Source organism: Oxyura jamaicensis, chromosome 26, assembly GCF_011077185.1.
Source record: "Oxyura jamaicensis isolate SHBP4307 breed ruddy duck chromosome 26, BPBGC_Ojam_1.0, whole genome shotgun sequence".
Lineage (NCBI taxonomy): Eukaryota > Metazoa > Chordata > Aves > Anseriformes > Anatidae > Oxyura > Oxyura jamaicensis.
Genome location: NC_048918.1, coordinates 6,155,129 through 6,172,076, shown reverse-complemented (window position 1 = coordinate 6,172,076; position 16,948 = coordinate 6,155,129). Strand labels below are relative to the sequence as shown.

Sequence of the window (16,948 nt, the reverse complement as noted above, 5' to 3'; positions counted from 1 at the left end):
AAAGAAAGAAAGAAAGAAAGAAAGAAAGAAAGAAAGAAAGAAAGAAAAAGAAAAGCAGCAAGCCTTGGGTTGTTTTAAATGCAACAACTTCAATGGAAAATACATTATTAAAGCCTGATTCTCAGCTGGTATAAATCAGGCACAGTGATTTTAAGCATAACTGAGCAACAACCACCCAACCTCAGCATCTCCTAAACAAGACAGTGCCAATATTCTGGAAGTGGTTTGAAATAAAAAGTATTAAAATGCAAAATCTATTACCAAAATTAAAACTCTCTACAGATAGAAAACTGCTTCAAAACATATACAGAGATAATACTTTCCATTCAATTTACTGCTATTGTTTAGACACCTGAACTCAATATTTTGTCACATGGGAGTCTACATTCTTGGTATTACAAAAATAAAATATTTCCTTTTTAAAAACACTGTATGAAAGAAGATTTTTTTTTACAATTATTCCTTCGCAATACTTCTGTCAGGTATCATTAGCAAATCTGTCATATCGCTAGATAGCCATGGCCTCTTTAGCACACAAATAACTGAGCTCTTGTGTTACTGCTTCATCCTTCTGACAGAAGGGTACAAAACAATCTTTTGTACCCTGTCATCTTCACAGAAAGCACATTAAATAGGGTTCAGTAACCCTGATAAATTTAAGTTACGTACTATAGCAGAACACTCAGGGCTTCGGGGAAAAAGGCTTTTAGTCTTTGTCTTTAAGAACCAATATAGGAGGTGGCCAGTAGCATGCCTTTGCTGGTGTATCTCAATGGGAACAAAAATTGGAATGGTCCATACTTATTTTAAGTCAGCAACAGGTTATGAAACTTAAGAATACTGCCATATAAGTGATTCTAAAAGGGCCTCTCAAGTCTGCTGAGACCCAGCTGCTGAAGAAACCACTTCAAAATGCCAAAGAGAAGGGAATGGGGCATCAGACACACATCATTATTAACACAAAGCACATCTGCACCTTAAAACCAAGGTTATTGTTCTTGTACTAAATGTCAAGCTGCACAAAAATCCCTTCCACTACTACCAACCTTATTTTCCCAAACCATGTTGTCATTACAGCAAAGTTCATTGCACATTTTCATTTTGCAAGTTTATACCTCCCTTCTCCATACATAATAAATCAGTAGTTCTATGCATCACCTACTAGTAGCAGCACTGCTGGGTTTGTTTGTTACATAAAACCCCAAAGAACTTAAGCAGTTTTAAGTCTTCAACAGCTTAACAACATAAGGTGGAGCGTGGAGAAGAGAATGTGGTGATCTGTCTGGAAGTACAAATGACACACAAAAGAATGCAGTGGGTATGACAAAATTTATGTGGCTTAACTTCAAACAAAATGCTGAAAAATGTGATGAGAACAGATTATTCTTAACACTGAATCTTGTTTAGTAAAGGAGAATTTAAGATTTTTTTAAAAAAAGCTAAAATTGGTTCTGTAACATCATCAAGAACTAGTTAGAAAATATAGGTAACGTGGGGAAATCCAAAGTATTCACACGTCTTGACATTTAAGGAAACACCTTGCCTACAGTACTGAAAACCAATTTCCAAACAATCCTGTGTTGAAAATAATCTTCAGCAATTTTCCTGTTCAATTTCCCCACGTTCTACTAAATATATAATTGCAATGCGAGGAAGATACTGGGACACCTTAACTCAAGGACCCAGCAGGAGCAGTGCCCGGAGTTCCACAGGACCTTCTCGCCATGCCAGGGGCAGGCAGGAGCTTTGTAAGCATCTCTCAAACATCGCCTCGTCTGCCACCATTCACGAACAGCCAACAGCACGTCAGGTAGCACCCTCTTCCATCCAAGCAAAACAATGGAATGGAGGAAAACATTCAGAAGGGAAACCATGCCAAATTACCTACCAGCCCTCTCTTTGCAGAGGTCTGTGCTGTCCATAAAATGGCCCAAACCAGAAAGCAACCGAAAGAGACCCGAAGCCCCCAGAGGAATGAGCAGAAAGCGCACCGCACTCACACCTCCCGCAGCACACGCAGCTCTGGCCGTGCTCAGCTCTAGCCCTCAGCTCCAAAGTCTATTTCTCACCCTCATTTAATTCTGTCATTTATTTGAAAACTACATTCAGAAAAGCATTAAGAAGACCCCACAGCATAATCCTCACAGCTTGCCAGTAGTAAAACAAATGATAAATAATTACCGCTAATGGGGCAGAGTGAGCAGCATAACCCTCTGTGCCCTGCTCCTTCCCAACCAGGAGACCCACAGTAACGTGCAGTGCTCCCCTGGGTTACGCATTCTCTGCTGTTAGGACAGCAAGCCCTGAGCTGAATTCCCCATTTTGCCATCACGAGCCTTTCTTTACAAAGCTTTGGGTTTGCTTCCTGCAGCATAATGAGCAAAACATGTCATGGAAAATGAAAACAAATGGTGTAATCTCCAGCAAGAAAAATATTTTCCATTTGTTACCACAAATCTCTTCATTGTTTGTAGACAAGATGGTTTCTCAACATTAAAAAATGTTTTACCACTAAAGCGGTCCATCCATCTCCCTGCCAAAGCCAGATCTATAGCACTGCTCTTGAACAACACAAGCACATTTCACTTAGGCAGATCAATACACGCGTATTTCACTACGGCAGAGGAATCTGGTTGTTACCCATGTTCAGAGTGCTGCATGGAGGGAAAACTTGGCAAGAGGTAAAAATCTGAAATGGATGTAGGCTTGCAGAAGCTTTATTCACTGATCTCCCCCTCATCATGTTTTAAAATTTAAGAGCTCATAAGCCCTTTTCAATAAATACGACTCAGTCCCAAAGAAGGAAAACCAAAGCTGTTAGTAAGGATATGCTGATGTTACGGGGTTAATCTTAATTAACACTAAAAACCTTGCATATCAGACTGCATTCTGAGACCAGGAAAACTAAGCTGAAGATTGAAAGGACTGCCGGAGAAAAATAGGAGAAAGTCAAATAACATACTAGGCAGCGAGAAAATGATGGGAGGTCACATGGAGAACTGTATGCATTAGGAAGCAGAAAAATAAAGTAACAGTGAGGATTCTTTAGGCAACCTCTAGGGCTTGTTCTTATGTAAAAGGCAGTTATTTCCTCCTTCTGGAGTTTAATATGCTTCTTTATGTCGTTTCACACAGGCTTCTCGGAAGACCTCACGTATCAGACTCTGAAATGACCTAATAAATGCAAGGTTGCTGCTTGTTGTGCTGCTGAGCTGTCTCTTTTGGATGACACATGAAACACAGCGGCCAGTCGAGAGGCATAATGTATTTTATACCATTCGTCTCTCTAAGATGAACAGGCACAAGCCTCTTGCTTTCAGATTTAATTTAAATTAACCACAAGGGTACTGTTTACGTGAGGATATACACACTGCAGTTCAGCAAGGAAAACTAAGCTACTATGAAGGACAAAAAAAAAAAAAAAAGCTTGAGAAGCACCGCAGCTGCGAAGCACAGACGCAAGCAAGCATGAGCGACAGAAACAGAGAAGGACAGGGGCAGTGGCTTCCATTTCGCTCATCTCCCACACTGCACAGGTGAAGGTCGCTGTTGCTGCTGACCCGAGCGGGGCTACCGACTGAGCAATGTTCAGAGCCAACCTGCCATGGCAGCTCAGAAGTGTACATGGTACAAACAAACGTGTACTGTTAAAGCACTGCTAGAATTCCATACAAAGAAGTCCAGTTCTGAACTACCAACGCTGGTAAAATAGCTAAGGTGGAAGTTTTAATAGGCAGGTAATTTCTAAGAATTCAGTCCATGAGGATTTTATGCCGCTGCCCAGTGATAAGCGACAGCAAAATAATTTTACAAGCATTTCTGAACAGTGCTGCTAACCCACGGAACACCCGACATGCGCCCGCACAAGTCACTTTGAAGGCCACGTGGAAACGCCACGCTTTCAAAAAACACCGATAATTATAAAAGCAAATTTCCATGGCTGCAGCTCGTTACAGGCACGCCACTTCCCCGTTAGGTCGCAAAGCCACCAGGGCTGTGCCCTCACCGGGGCGTTGGGCCCGAGGGGTCGGCCCCGGGACCTGCAGGAGCTCGGCGCGGGTCCCGCGGGCGAACCGGAGGGACCCGGCCCGACCCGGCCCGGCCCGACGGGGCCCGGCGGCTCCGGGTCGCCCCCTGCCGGCAGCGCGGGGCCCATCCCGCCGGACCCTGGCCGCCCGCGCCTCGCCGCGGCCTCCGCGGAGCCCCGGCGCAGCTCGGGACGAGGCGGCGGCGGGACCCGGCCGCGGGCGAACGGCTGGGCCGGGTCCCGGAGTGCGGCGGTGGAGGTGCGCGGGGGCCCGGTCACACTGCCCGCCGCTAAATCCCCTCAGCCCCCCCCCGCTCCCCGGTTTAACCTCACGCAGCAGCGCCTAAGAGGGTTTTGGGGAGCATTAAAGAATGAAAAAGGCGCGGATTAGATACCGCTACATGATTATTTTGTTTTTCCATGGGAAAAAAGTATAGGAGGAAGCAGAACCAGACTTCACACCATCCCGGCAGCAACCCCGCTGCATGGGCAGCGCTGACCGGAGGCTTGGAGCAGCCCATACCGTGAGAGCTCCAGGTGAAACACATCGAGGGGCAGCAACACGGCGAAATGGCCTTGCTCAAAGGCAGCCAACTGTAACAGGAATTGTCTGGGCTGATCAAGTGGAAAACTTACTATTTAATTAAATCTAGGATATTATTACATAAAGTAAGATTAATTGATCTTTGACTTGAGTATGCAAAAGTCATTTAAAGACACTTGCAGGTACACAAACCAGGTACATCGCTCTAGGACACCAAAGTTATAATTAGTGTGCAAGACATTAAACTTATGATACTCCTTGGCAACTACTCACAGCTGATAATCCAGCATGAGTTACAGATCCGAATACATGCATTCACTGCATACAGTAAATTCTTCCTAAAAGCATGAAGAAGAATCATAGTATTCATAGAACAAGCGAAACAAAAGACAGAAAAGCTCAGCAGTAACAGCAGCTTTAGTACTCGCATCACAAGGCTGCCCACCTAGCAAACATTCTGCTGCGTTCTCAGCACAACATGTAGGAGGTTAAAATTACTTCAATTAAAGATGAAAGAGAAGGCAAAATTTTGAGAATGTCTGACCTACTTAGCAGGTGCAGCTTAGCTAAGATTGCGGGGCAGAAATACAGATAGAGTGCTGTGTAGAAATCGACTTTTCCTTCATGGAAAAAGAGGAGGCAGCAGTCCTGGGACTGCCACGGAGCAGAGCTTGGCAGCTGCAGACCACCAAGAGCTGCATGCACACACCTCCACCAAGCACTTCCCTGTCCCTCATCAGGGCAGTTCAAACCAGACACACGGACCAAAGGTTTGGACACTGCCTGTCACAAAGAGAGGAGCTCACTAGAAAAATTCAGGTCAGTTAGAAAGTCAAGGTGGTGACCAGATCTGGGACAGCGATCAGTCCGGAACAGGTATCCTGGTCCAGATATGGGCTGATCTCCAATCAAAGCAATTCCTGCTTATTCACTAGATAACAGCAACTTCTTAAAAGAGCAATCAGCTGCTGCATTATTTTCTAGTGGACAACAAGAATGAAAATCATTGGGTTCAGTAGACAAAACTTAATAAGCACCTATATGCTACCCAGCAATTACAGGCTGCTTTGGAGTTAGGTTGCTGCTGGACAACATTCAGAAGACTAAAAGCAGATAATCACCTCAGGAATGTGACATGCGCTTCTGCTTGTTTGCCTTTTAATGAGACTCAAACAGCAGTAGGTCCACACTGCTCTACTCAGAAAGTCTAAATTAATCACGTCTTTTGATTGCCACATCTGACATCAGAAACTGTCAACCACCTACTGATGTTGAGTATTCAGCTGAGATTGTCCAAACGGCCACAGTGGGCAGGCTTTTTGGCTGAGATATTATAAGGGCATCTTGATTTGCTGTATCACTTCAGTTACGAGTAGTGACATTTAGGTTAGGTAATGACATTTGTCCTAAAACAGAAATCTGTCAAAAGACGCAAGTTTTCCTCTGCACAATGAACAGAACAGACAAGGTAAAGAATGGAACTTGATTTTCTAGAATGAGAGAAGAGAGAAGATGTAGAAGAGCCAAATACATAAAAAGCATATATATATATTTTAATTTGAAGTGCAAATGATGTATTTACAAACACAAAACAACAACAACAATGCTTAGATTATTAAAGGCCATGAAAAAAAGAGCAAAAATATATTGTAATCTGTTCTGGCCATACTAACAGACTTTTCACCTTCTCCCTCAACACAAGACTTCCTGGAGATTTAGACTGGGAGCAGACATAGAGGAGATATCAAGAGCTGAGCTCTCCTGAAATTACTGCCACTGCTATCAGCAGAGGGAGAAACAGAGAAAGATTTGGGAAAGTTGTTGGATAGGAAAAGGAAAAGCATCCTGAGGAAACCGGTTCAGCAGCAGCTTGGGGCCTCGCCATCATGCTGGCCTTGCTCCACGCCCTCATCACATGGCGGCTCCACTGCACTCCTCCCTTGGTCCCGCACGCCGGAGGTGCGAGGCGTGCAGCAGCCCTGTGCTCTGTTCGGGGTACAGAAGTGCCGCTCCCACCATCTTCCTGGGCAGCACATCCAGGAACCAGCCACCTCATGAAATTCTGCAGCAAATAGCTACATTTACAAGACTCATTTTACAAATCCCGTCAAAATAACAACGCAAGATGAGGCTGGAACAACTGGCAAAGCGGGGAAGCCCCAAAGCATCGGCACAGGTGGGAGGAAGCAGGAGGGGCAGAGAAGAGAGCTGGCCGAGGAGCTGCAGGACCTGCCAGTGCAGCACAGCAGGGAATGTAATTCCTCCCAGCAACACAACTAATCCATAAACTTTTAACCACAATATCAAATATCTTGTTTCTTTGCATTGTACAGAAATCACGGTGAAGAGCATTTGCTGATTACCTGCTGTGAGAATGTTACTAGTGTCAATCTTCTTTAAAGAAAATTGAATTAAGGATCTTTCATGGAGCAGAACTATGGCTGTGTCATTAAAGATAGTCTGCAAATTCAGAAAAAGTACAGGCTATGTCAGATTCATCTAATTACATGCACATGATAGATGTACAACAATTCACAGAATAATTTACATCGGGTCTTCTGTATATAAAATCTTAAGACATTTCATAGTTGCAATAGCCCATTAAACTAGACTCGTTTGCTATTTGAAAGCTAAAAAAATATTCTTAAAAGTTTGTTGTACAAACTTCTGAAATAAACAAAAAAATGTTTCTCCAGATTTAAGAAATAAGGTTGCCACAAACTCATTAAAATATGTACATCCCACTTCACTTTGGCTCTTCCAATTTTTGTTAGTAACCTGGTATTAAATTCACTCGTTAATTTATATTAATGCCTGCCTGCAAAACCAGGAACCAAACTAAGCTGCTTGCTTGGAACGGAAGCAAAGCACACATTTACTGAAGGTACTTTGGCTTTTCCAGGGCATTCTCACCTGAGCTGCATCAGACCACTCCTTTGAAAGCAGCATTAAGTATCACAACATAAAATGCACTCTGAAAACACCAGTAAATTTGAGTTTTGACTTGTTAAGCCTACAGATTTAAGAGATTGCTCATCACTAAAAATGATCTAAGGGGTGATCAACACAAGCCTTTGCTGAACATTGCTTTAAGATCTTCAGTGAATGTGGTGACTGATTCAAGGAGAGTATTTCTCAGTTCTCATTCTTGACCATGATGACATATACTGTGTTGTAGTGCTTCCTTGAAATCTTATAGTGGTGGAAACATTCCACCCAATATACGAGTCCAGTGTTGGTAAACCTATGCAAGAATAATTTAACTTTGTGTTTACTTATGAACTTTTTCATTAAAAGCATTTTAACTTTTGAAGATAACTAAAATATGGTTTGAAAGGTACATCCCTAAACAATCTAATAAATACAAAAAGCATTGGCAAATAATGCATGGTTTATTCTGAAACAACAAGCAGAGCTGAAAAGGACAAGTGACGGAATGTGAACAGCAGGAGCCTGTATTCTATCCTTCAATTTTTTATTTTTGGCAGTATAGGAACAGCAAAATCAACTGTAACAGAAGCCTCAAGATAGTGAATGTCTGTGGCTGGGATCCTCATCTACCATGAGAAAAATCCATTGTTTAGTGCAGAAGGAAGAAGAAAGAAAATACTGGCAGAACATAATGGCATTTGCAGGGATTCTTTCAATGCCATTTGGTTGGTATATTAAAATAACACTTGTTACCCAACTAACAATTGCCTCAGTTTGCAAATAGATGTGTCATAGTTGACAATCTTTGAAAAAAGGAATAAGGGCCCAGCATTATGAATCCAAAAGGTTTTTCACAGATGAAAGAAGCATCTGCTACCATCCACCCAGCACATCCTCCACCCAGCTCCAGACAGGAAGAAGTCCATGGTGGGAGAGACTCTTCTGCCCCTGCACACAGCCCGGGGGGCAGCTCCTGTCTAACCACAAACAGCAACAAATACAGCTTTTCCTTAAACCACCTGAAGGTAAAAGCATTTACCTCACATTCCAGAACACATACCAAACAAATACAGCATCAGTAAGGCTCAAGTTAAAAGCCACAGGGGCTCTGGTGGCAGAGCACCAATGGAGCACCTTCATCCAACCTGCTCAGGTGCTGCCAGCAGCTCTTGCAGCAGCGTAACGTGGCTTGTCAGTGATGTGCGCCAACTGTAAACTGCAGAAGAAGCTGTAAATTAAGTCCAGCTGTATTTGGAAACATGTAGGTAGGAAATCAACATATAAATGCACTACCATACTCCAAAACTAAACATTTTGCAATACACTAATCTAATTATATGACTCTCCTTCATCCCAGGTCAGCACAGTTTTGTCAAGAGGCATTCATCTCTTCATGAATGTAAAGTATATTTAGTGGGGCTAACACGAAACATGTATTTCAAAAAAAAAATTAGAGATGATGAGAAATGCTGGTAATTGCTGGTGGACAACATATTCAATTCATTATTTTTCAATGAATGCTATTTTTTCTTTTGCATATCTCATTAAATCTACAGACATTCTAAGCCTGTGCATGATTTCCATTAAATGACAGCAGGCATCATTTTAAGTTTGTTCTACATAATGCACTGGTAGCAAAAGCATAGCCTGATACATCGTCTGCTTTAAGGATTTTTAAAATGAAAATCCTTTGAGTGAAGAACTTCAAACTTTCAGATGCTAGCTTCAAATATAATATTATCAGATATAATTACAGTAATACATTGCGCACACACAAAAATCCATTAACGATGGAAATAGAGTCAGGAGAATTACAAATGGGTAGGCTTTTCTCTGATAACGCCAAGTATTTTAGTGTAGCTATTATTAAATAGGAGAATGGCAAAGCACAAAGAACTGTACAGCTGTTTCTGATATAAGATCAGAAACTGAAGGAGATATGAGTAGAACTCAAATGATTTAAAATAATGAATGGGTTTCAAATAAAATGCAAACATAACCATTTCCTTCAACTTAACAGTGGGGAAGAAAAATGCCAAAGAACTTTCCACAAGAGAACAGTTTGACCTTTTACATAATATATGGAGACTTTCTTCTCTCTTTGATTTCGTATTCTCTTTAAAAAAAAAATACTGAACAGATCAACAATCTTTCACCTATTTATAAAGATTTGTTCTATTTTGCATCCATATTTTAATTCTCTATTTTTCTCAAGATGCTTCCCACACTTTACTGGGAGGCAGCATATATCACACACAATTCATGGGAAAGATAGTGTTTTACAACTTTCTGAAACAAGCACAATTCAAGAGAATTTGCTTTTAATTACTGTAGGGTACTACCTAAAAGCAAAGACGTATATCTTTCCTACTGCTCCCAGCTCTCAGAACAGTATTTTGTATTTTGATACTATAAGATGGTTGGGGGGCAAAAAGTCAGTGGAAGAGTTTCTGTGTGGAAAGTCACCCTTGAGTTACTGCTGTTTATACACCAGATTAAGCCGTACTTGCAGGTCAGCAGGGAAAAACCATGATTCTCTCTGGCTACTACTGGAACTGCCCTTTTCCCTTGCCTCCAGCACTGCTCTGCTTGTTCCTGTCCTCATTTTTAGCAGTCCCCACAGCACTTCATCTGCTGAAATGGCACATGATTTCCATCTCAAATAAGATGTGTTCACACTGATGACAGAAAACAAGAATCCAGATAAAGTGCCTCTGTCACTGCCCGGTTTGAAACAAAAAAATAAAAGGACTTACACAGGTATCTATAAAGCTCAATGAACACAGCTTGAGAGCTTGAAACACCTCACAAAACAAAACTTAGATTCTCAAGATCTAACTATGCTTCTGAAAGACAGAAATGCAAAGCATGAGAGACAGCAGGTTTTTGACATCTCCACAGAAGATGAATACAAGGTACAATTAGCAGGACAGAATATGATGCGCTGGGAGGATCGTGCTGGTGATGAAGCCTGTATGGTGTCACTACACAGGGCTGAAGCATATTAAAGGAGCATGCTACAGAAATCTAATGTGACAAAGCAACACCTACAATTGGTAATACACAAACATTCAAAAATTCTGTAATACTGGGTTGTTCTAATAATAGCACTGACTACTTAATAAAGGCTTCCTAATCACACACTCAATCTCTTGCTGAGTTTTAATCAGTGCATAAGTGACTACACCTACAGAGGCTGTCTGGCAGGAGCAGTATCTGTGGCTGCTACTCTTGTGCTGTGAGCTACAAAATCAGAATCCTCTGTAGCTGTTAGAGGTTATAATAATACATTAAAAATATAAAAATAAAATAACCCCCCCATACACAAAGACAAGCACCCAGACAGTAGAAGTGAATTTCCCTAGGAGAGCTATGGCTTGTTTTTCCCAATTTATAAACAATCTGTCACTCATTTCCTTAAATTTCCAATGTGTGGGGTTTTAGTATATTCACACTAGAGAAAATGATTTATTGAGACTGCAAGAAAACAATTTGCTCTGGAGAGCAGAGTTAACATACACAACTGAAAAGAGTGTTGTCTCAAAACTGTTCTAATACTAATGTTTCCCTTTGATAACCTGCAGCTGATGTGTAAATTTAAAGCTACCAAGCACTTAATGAGTGCTGCTTAAATAGCCCACCCTAACAAAGGATTCCAAACAGGGCACGTTTACAGGTTAACCCATTGCAGTGTTGGGCAACAGCTGTCTGCCCTGGTGTTTGCCCTAAGTGAGCGTCACATTTCACATACAGACATATGTATAACATACCATATCTTATTGCTTAAGCAGCGTGAAGTTCTATAGAATGACACTTTTCAGTCATATCCCCAAATAAAAATGTCCTTGCAGCTGCTCTGTGTTACACAAGCGATTTAATCTGTTTGGGACTTGGCATTATTTTCCCAGCAGAAGGGTACATGTTCACATGCCAAGACCTTTTTTTTCTTTTTTTTTCTTCCCAGCGTGCTCTGATTAGAACTTATTCAAATAATATGTAGGCTTATTTTTAGCCTGCTTTTCATAGGAAGCAAGACGTGCAATTATACTGTGTATAATTTCTAGGCCCACTAACCTATTTCAGTCTGGAGATTGGCAGAGCAGAGTTTGACAGCGATACCGTATTTCTGTTCTCCTGAAACACAGCAAACCCTTCGGTGACTCACCACCGCAGCCAGCAGCAGCTCGCCACAGAGCTCGCCACTCGGCTCTGGCCATGAGCAGCAGGGCGAGCTCCCTCCTGCCTGCCCTAAGCCCGGAGCCCATGGCAGCAGGCTGTGGTCGGGGCCACCAGACCCATCCCAACGTCCCCGCTTCACGTCACTTTAACACAGCTGTGCTCGTGAGATCCCGGTCCATTTCCACACACTAGCTCGTGCTGGTTACATTTCCTTGTTGAACAGACAGTTCTGTCCATACAAACTCAGGCTAGAGAGTTGCTCTCTTACCACAAAAAAAACTATTTGTGTAATAAAGTTCAGCTTTGCATGTTGGGATCAGATCAGCCACAAAAAATGAAGAATCACCATGAACCACAGCCAAAACTGGCATTTTTCACCCGCTCAGCTCCCTCTCCCCACTGTTTCCAATTGTTCCTCACCCATCACTGACCTTTGCGGAGCAGAGCCATTGACACAATTATTGTTTTTTTTTGAAAAGACAGGGATAGCAGTCACCTTATTTTCCATCTGCTACACTCTGGTCTTCTTCCTCACTAAACCTACAAAGCCCATTTCAAGCTATGTGTACCCAAACCCCAGGCCAGGGGGCAGCGACTGCAAGGCTGGGAGCACTGCCCTAGGCTCGGACAAGGCAGAACGGGCAGGGTCTGCCTGCCATGCACCCGCCACAACTAGTGCGGCAAGCAACAGAGCCGCAACGCGGCTGATGGGAGAGAACTAGAGCTTCTCAGACAGGCTTTTCAAGGAATTCAGGAAATCCCAGCATTTCAAAGCACAGGCTGTGACATTCCCTAAGGATAGCTGCTGCTATGCCAGAGAGAGGCAGTGCAGCAATAAATTCAAGCTCCAGACAACACCGCGGTGCCTCACTGCGCTCCCAAGGACTCCCAGGAATTTAAAAATATCAGCGTTAAGTTCTAGGTCAGCACTCCCCTGCATCAAATGAACAAGTGTGCTGTGGTCACAGCCGTATTGATTACAGACATCTTAAAGTTTAATTGGAAAACAACAACAACAACACCTCCCACAAAAAGCTCCCTTTGTCTAAGGTGTACACTGGCCATGCCTGACTCACGCACATTTCACATTTCTCTCAATTTTGGAACTGAGAGAAGCGTTATTCAGTCTGCCACAGTAACTAAGGATCAGGATACACCAGCATGTACAGTAACTCTTGGTAAGAAGCGAAGAGCATCTACCAAAGCAAAGTCCCTACAGCTGCCCGGAGACTGAGCATACGGAAACCCAAGACGCACTGTCGCAGGAGTGAAGGCTGCGAAGTGTTTCTTACAGATGTCCTCTTTTACATAAGCCTGCTTGGAAGGAAACAGGTTTGTATTTCTCACAGATTGTTCAACAGATTTCTCAGCAAAAACAAGCTGGTTAGAGAAAAGTATAAACGCTGACATTTTAAAGTTCTGGCATGAACAGCACTGCAACTTTTAGATTGCCTAAGTCATATCAATTTCATAAAAATAAAATAAGAAAAAAAATTCCTCTCAAAACACAACCTACAAAGTAGCATTTAGTGTCAACTGTAGTTAAGTCAAACTCGTAAGGAATCCAAAAAGACTTATTTTTTTTTCCCCAGAATGCCTCTGCAAATGTACTGAACATCCACTATACAGCTTTATTTTAAGTGTATCCAATTCACACAGTGTTACTAACAGTAAACTAAAAGTAAGAAAAAAGCACAAAACCTACCCGCATCTTTCAAAATACTTCAAATCTGGGAAATACGGCAATTCTCTCCTTCACCTGTATGCAGACTTCAGCCATGAACACTTTCCATCATTTCCTCAGCACTTCCTTTACGGGGGAAGCTGCAGCTGAGCCAGGAGGCAGCCCAGGGCCCGTGCCACCAGGCTCACCAGGGGCTGCTCCAGTTCAAACCTCGGCCCTGGAGCAGCCACAGCCACCCATCACCCTCACGAATCTCGCTGACTTCATTCAGTGAACTAGAATTTGTTCTAACTTAATTTTGAACATCTTCTGCAAGGAAAATTGTGTTTAGGATCTTAACAGCATGTTGTCAAAGTAATCATGTAAGGAAAGAAAATTTCTCTATGTGTTGATCCTTGTGCAATATTAAAAATGAAAGGAATTTATCTTATCCCTCACACAGCATATCCTATTATCTCATCACTATTAATTTACTACAATTTATTTTCAGTTATGGCACCCAGGATTATCAATTAAATAAGAAATACTGCTTTCTCTGGAAAGAACACGCAAGAAGAGCTAAATGCCAGCACAGAGAACCTGCCAAGCTTTTGGGATTCCATTGCTTTCTATCAAAGTTCAAACAAGAACTGAAACAGGACAGACTCCTAGCTCATCCCAGCACAACACTTTCCTGCAGAAGTCCTACGATGCAAGCCGCAGATCGGAGCAGTCAACCCGGTGCAATTACACCAAAGGTGCTGACCCATGACCTCCAAAGCAGGTCGGGAGCGGTGCACATCACTGCTGCTGACAGCTACTGCCTGTTTAGAAGAGCCGCCAGAAGTGACTCCACACTCACCTCCGCAGTTTGGCCTGTTAACTGAAATTACTAACAAACGTAGGCAGGTGATACAGCCCTACTCTCTCCTGCTACCTGTGCTGCGGGAGAGGCGAGGTGAGGCAGATACTTGGGGTCAGCTCCTGCCGCGAGCACCCACTGCCAGCACGTGCTCACAGAATCGCGCTACAGTGAGCTCAAAGGGACCTGACCCCGCAGATCACCCAGGCTGGCCCCCTCCCCAAGCAGGGTCCCTTAGAGCCATTGATTCAATTTATATCTACACCTATGGAAACTTCCAGGTGGACTGCGCACAGGACGTCAGTGCAACATGCTCAGTATGTGCAATTCACAAAACCAAACTCTGAAAATGTGGGTTAATTCCTTCATTTAAGTTTAAAATCTAAATCACTCTCTTCCCATAACCTATTTGCATGAAAACACATCTAAAAATCAAGCAAATTGCCGAAGTAGCTATTGTGGAATCTCATTTGTTCCTCAGCACCGCTGGACAATAACTAGAAGATATCTGCAATAGCAGAAGCCAAACACAAGCTAAGAAGGACCAACAGTACCGTGCTGTCACCATTTGATTTCTGTGCTTCTGCAGGGAGGAAAAGTACATTCTAAGTAATGATGCAGCCCAATAATACCACAAACCACACAGCATGCTAATTATGACATTTCAAAATATATTAAAAAATTATAAAATGCATATTTATTCTAAACCAGGAATTTGAAGTTCTCTTCCAAAGTTATTCCAATGAAATGCTCAAATTTAGCAGTATCTTAGCCTGGCATGTCTGGGGAAAAGCTGATACTAAAAACCATACCCTCTGAACAATGTGAACAAAAGGCTCTCTCCTTTTTCTAGAGAGAAATGTAATTCAGAATTAACATTCAGAGATTTTTGTAAATCCTTTCATACCCAACTGCTAAAAAGCAGTGTTATAGTTTCTAAAGTTGCTTAAAAGCAACTTACAAGCTTTCTATAAATTTGATCTTCAGACTATTATAACCTGTGATGAGTAACCCGTGAGAAAAACAGGTGAAGGGGGTAAAAATGGAAGGGTGGTGACATTCACAGTCTAGCACAAACTAAATCATTTCTCTGAGAAATAAAAAGGCACTGCAGAAAAAAATATTCCAGAGGACAGACTACTGTACCTGCAGCCACAGCTCTGCTATATATATAGCCAGAAGGTCGTAACAATCTTTATCTTCCTCCTTCACACGCACTCACCCATACAGAAATGGAACACGGACTTCACTTCAAACTTCAGAAGTTAACTACAGGTGGCGGCTGCCTGTCTTTTTGTCAGTTCCTGTGTTTGCTGGTGTTGACTAAACATCTTTACCTAATAGCAAGTAAAAACTCTACAGTACTTATTTTCCCTTATTCACAGCCACTCTGTCATTCAAATTAGGAGGCACCTCATGATTAGGAAACAGAAACATTACATTTTACTAACAAAGGGTTAAGTACTTCAAGTCACTTCAGTTGACCTTGGTATGACTTACCCACAACAGTCAGCTCTTCTCAACACAGATGGTTGAACTGATGCTGCCAATGATTTAAGCTCAGAAAATGCTTTTAATTTTATTATTATTATTATTATTATTTCCTCATGCTGTGTTTACTGTTTTACATATGCCTCTGAATGCCAAGGAATTGTTAACTAATCACCATGAGATTCATTTTGTTAATGCACAGCTGGGTACTTGGTCACACAACATCTGCTTCTCAGCATTTCTGCTTTTCCTTATCTATCCGTAGTTACTAAGAAAGCAGCCTCAACAGAGCATGTGGAAGCTGAAAGTGGTAAATGAGTTTATTAACAAATGGTGATTAATATTGGAACCTTTGGACTACTAATGAATGTGTGTGTCTCGCAGACTGAAAGCACTAACTAGAGCAGACAGGCAGCAGGTAAGAGATATTCTCATTATCCCCCTCCCAAGGCATTTATGTGAGGTTACTTCAGCGGAGGAGGAGAGCATGAGGCAGAATCGTGCAACTTGCCCTCCCAGCAGCGGCCTCACGTTCCCAAGCAGCCTCAGCCGCAGCGGGCGCTGCACCCGCAGCCAGTGGCAGCACCGCCAGGACGAGCCGCCTTGATGGTGTGCCTGCTGCAGAGCGTGGCAGCAGCTCCTCTCCAACACCCAAGCCCCCTCAGTGACCGCCGGCACGGCTGCCTACCTTACAGAATGCGGCCTGTAGTGCCCAGCGACTTTGAACAGATTTAGCTGCTGCCTCTGATCTGCGCTTTTTGTCTGCTAAATATTATCAAAAGATGCTAAAAGAAAGACCTGTAAGATTTCCAAAGGGGGACTTTTACCAGACAATCTTTTAAGAAGTATTTCTGCTATAGAGTTTCAGAACATCTGTAATTTGAGAGATTGGCAGATTAAAAAAGGGCAAGTAACCCATTCATTAAAAGTATAAATCTGGTTTTAATAAACAAAACTTATGAACATTAAACAAAACTCTTTCATTACTACCTACATAACCTTCTAAGTACAGACGCAGATCAGTTCTATAGAAGATTAAATTCTAGCAAGCTGTGTTAGCATTTGTTCATTTATAGAGGGGTCATTCTACGTAGGAAACAATGCATCAATTATTTTTATCTTCAGAACAAACTTCTGCTACTTGAAAACATCTTATAAACTAGAACTACCTGAAGAAGAGTTGATAAACAAAGACAGCAACTTCAAAGTAAGACAACCGTCACTTTTATTTTTACCTAGTGCTTTCTATCA

General features: G+C 42.3%; 1 protein-coding gene across 1 annotated transcript in view; it reads right to left on the bottom strand.

Annotated features, from left to right (window-relative positions):
* The window catches only part of MAGI3 (membrane associated guanylate kinase, WW and PDZ domain containing 3), a 41,871-nt gene extending 37,715 nt beyond the window's left edge, over positions 1-4,156 (bottom strand). The window contains exon 1 of the mRNA XM_035347393.1: positions 4,075-4,156. Coding sequence (XP_035203284.1) covers positions 4,075-4,156 — 82 coding nt within the window. The remainder of the gene's footprint in view (positions 1-4,074) is intronic.
* Between the last annotated feature and the right edge of the window lie 12,792 nt (positions 4,157-16,948).